This window comes from Morone saxatilis, unplaced genomic scaffold (assembly GCF_004916995.1).
Source record: "Morone saxatilis isolate NCDOM2014 unplaced genomic scaffold, NCSU_SB_2.0 Contig15, whole genome shotgun sequence".
NCBI classification, from domain to species: Eukaryota; Metazoa; Chordata; class Actinopteri; family Moronidae; genus Morone; species Morone saxatilis.
In genome coordinates, this window is record NW_023339707.1 from 25,971,883 (window position 1) to 25,973,343 (window position 1,461).

Sequence of the window (1,461 nt, forward strand, 5' to 3'; positions counted from 1 at the left end):
AGAGGAGGAGAGGAGAGAAGGAGAGGAGAGGACGAGGAGGAGAGGAAGAGGAGGAGAGGAAGAGAGGAGGAGGAGGAAAGGGAAGAAGAGGAGGAGGAGAGGAAGAGGAGAAGAGGAAGAGGAGGAGAGGAGGAGGAGGAGGAGAGGAAGAGGAGGAGAGAGGACAAGACAACAAGAGCAAGAAGAGCAGGGAAAGAGGAGCAGGACCTCCTTGTATGAGCTCATGATCCTCTCCACGGCGTCGGCTGCAGCGTTGAGGAGGTTCCTGGCCGTGGTGAAGGCCTGCGTCCTCTCACTCACCAACTCCTCCTCCTTCATCACCATGGCGGCCTGTTTCACCTCCTCAGAGTCTGGAGACACCGCAGGTCAAAGGTCAGACTGCAGAAACTGCTCTCATGCTGTCATCATGACAATCATTTTATTGATTTACCATATTTGGAGTATCCTGTGGCGGTGATGATCGGCACGGCAACCATCACCAGGCCAGAGGCGCTCCACACGTACTTCATGAGGAACTGTTCGAGCATGATGTACCAGAGACGCTTCAGCAGGATCTGATGGATCTGAGAGGACAGGGACTGGTAGCTCCTTTGCAGCTGGGCCATCTCCACCTACGAATCAAACGTACCCAGACACCGTTCATTGATGGTAATGACGTTCTGCCATCCTCATTACTTCAAGCTGCTTGTGTCTGTTTCTGTCCACTCGGGGGTGTTTTTTTGTTACCTTGTGTCCTCCATAGAAAGCGATCTCCTCAGAGTTGGCGATGATGCGAGAGTGCATGTATCTAAGGTCTCCTTTCCTCCTTGCCTCCTCAGCCACCAGCTTCCCGAACCGGGGCGAGCAGGAGCGCAGGACTTTGGCAGTGAGCACCACCACCAAGCCGGCGATGATGGAGGGCCACGTGGTGTTGGCTCCTGCGGGGAGGATGATCCTGGAGTCATCAGGATGTCAGACATTTATTCAGTAACACAGTCTGACCTCAGTAACACTGACGTACCTTTGGATTGCGCGGTGCGCAGCAGGGTATAGCAGGTGACGACCACATCCAGGATGGGTTTGGTCAGGTTGGAGTAGAGATGGGCGATGGAGGCTGAAAACATGACGATGTCCTCAGTGAGAGACTGATCAGGATTGGACAGACGACCGTCCATGTTACTGACACGGTAGTAAGTCTGCAGACACAGAGAGGACATAACAAACTTGTTCATACAAAACTTTCAGATCAAAAGTTACCACGAACTCTGGTCCAAACCAACAGCCCTGAGACATCAGGAAACCAAAATGAGAAAATGAGCACAGATTCTGGAAATAAGTCACCTTGAAGAGTTGGGGAACTAAAATGAGGTTGGGAAGTTTGGGACCTACATTGTCTGTCAGTAAGGACAACAGTTCTGTGACTTTCTACACAGCAACAGCTTATTTGCAGTCAGGATTGAGGTTCATCACAGCACAGAGACA

At 51.7% G+C, this 1,461-nt stretch overlaps 1 protein-coding gene across 1 annotated transcript in view; it reads right to left on the reverse strand.

Moving 5' to 3' along the window:
• The window catches only part of LOC118324133 (ATP-binding cassette sub-family D member 1-like), a gene marked incomplete at its 5' end in the record, with an annotated part of 9,316 nt that overhangs the window by 6,883 nt on the left and 972 nt on the right, over positions 1 to 1,461 (reverse strand). Inside the window, 4 exons of the mRNA XM_035656289.1 lie at positions 174 to 350; positions 431 to 611; positions 727 to 917; positions 1,001 to 1,175. Coding sequence (XP_035512182.1) covers positions 174 to 350; positions 431 to 611; positions 727 to 917; positions 1,001 to 1,175 — 724 coding nt within the window. The remainder of the gene's footprint in view (positions 1 to 173; positions 351 to 430; positions 612 to 726; positions 918 to 1,000; positions 1,176 to 1,461) is intronic.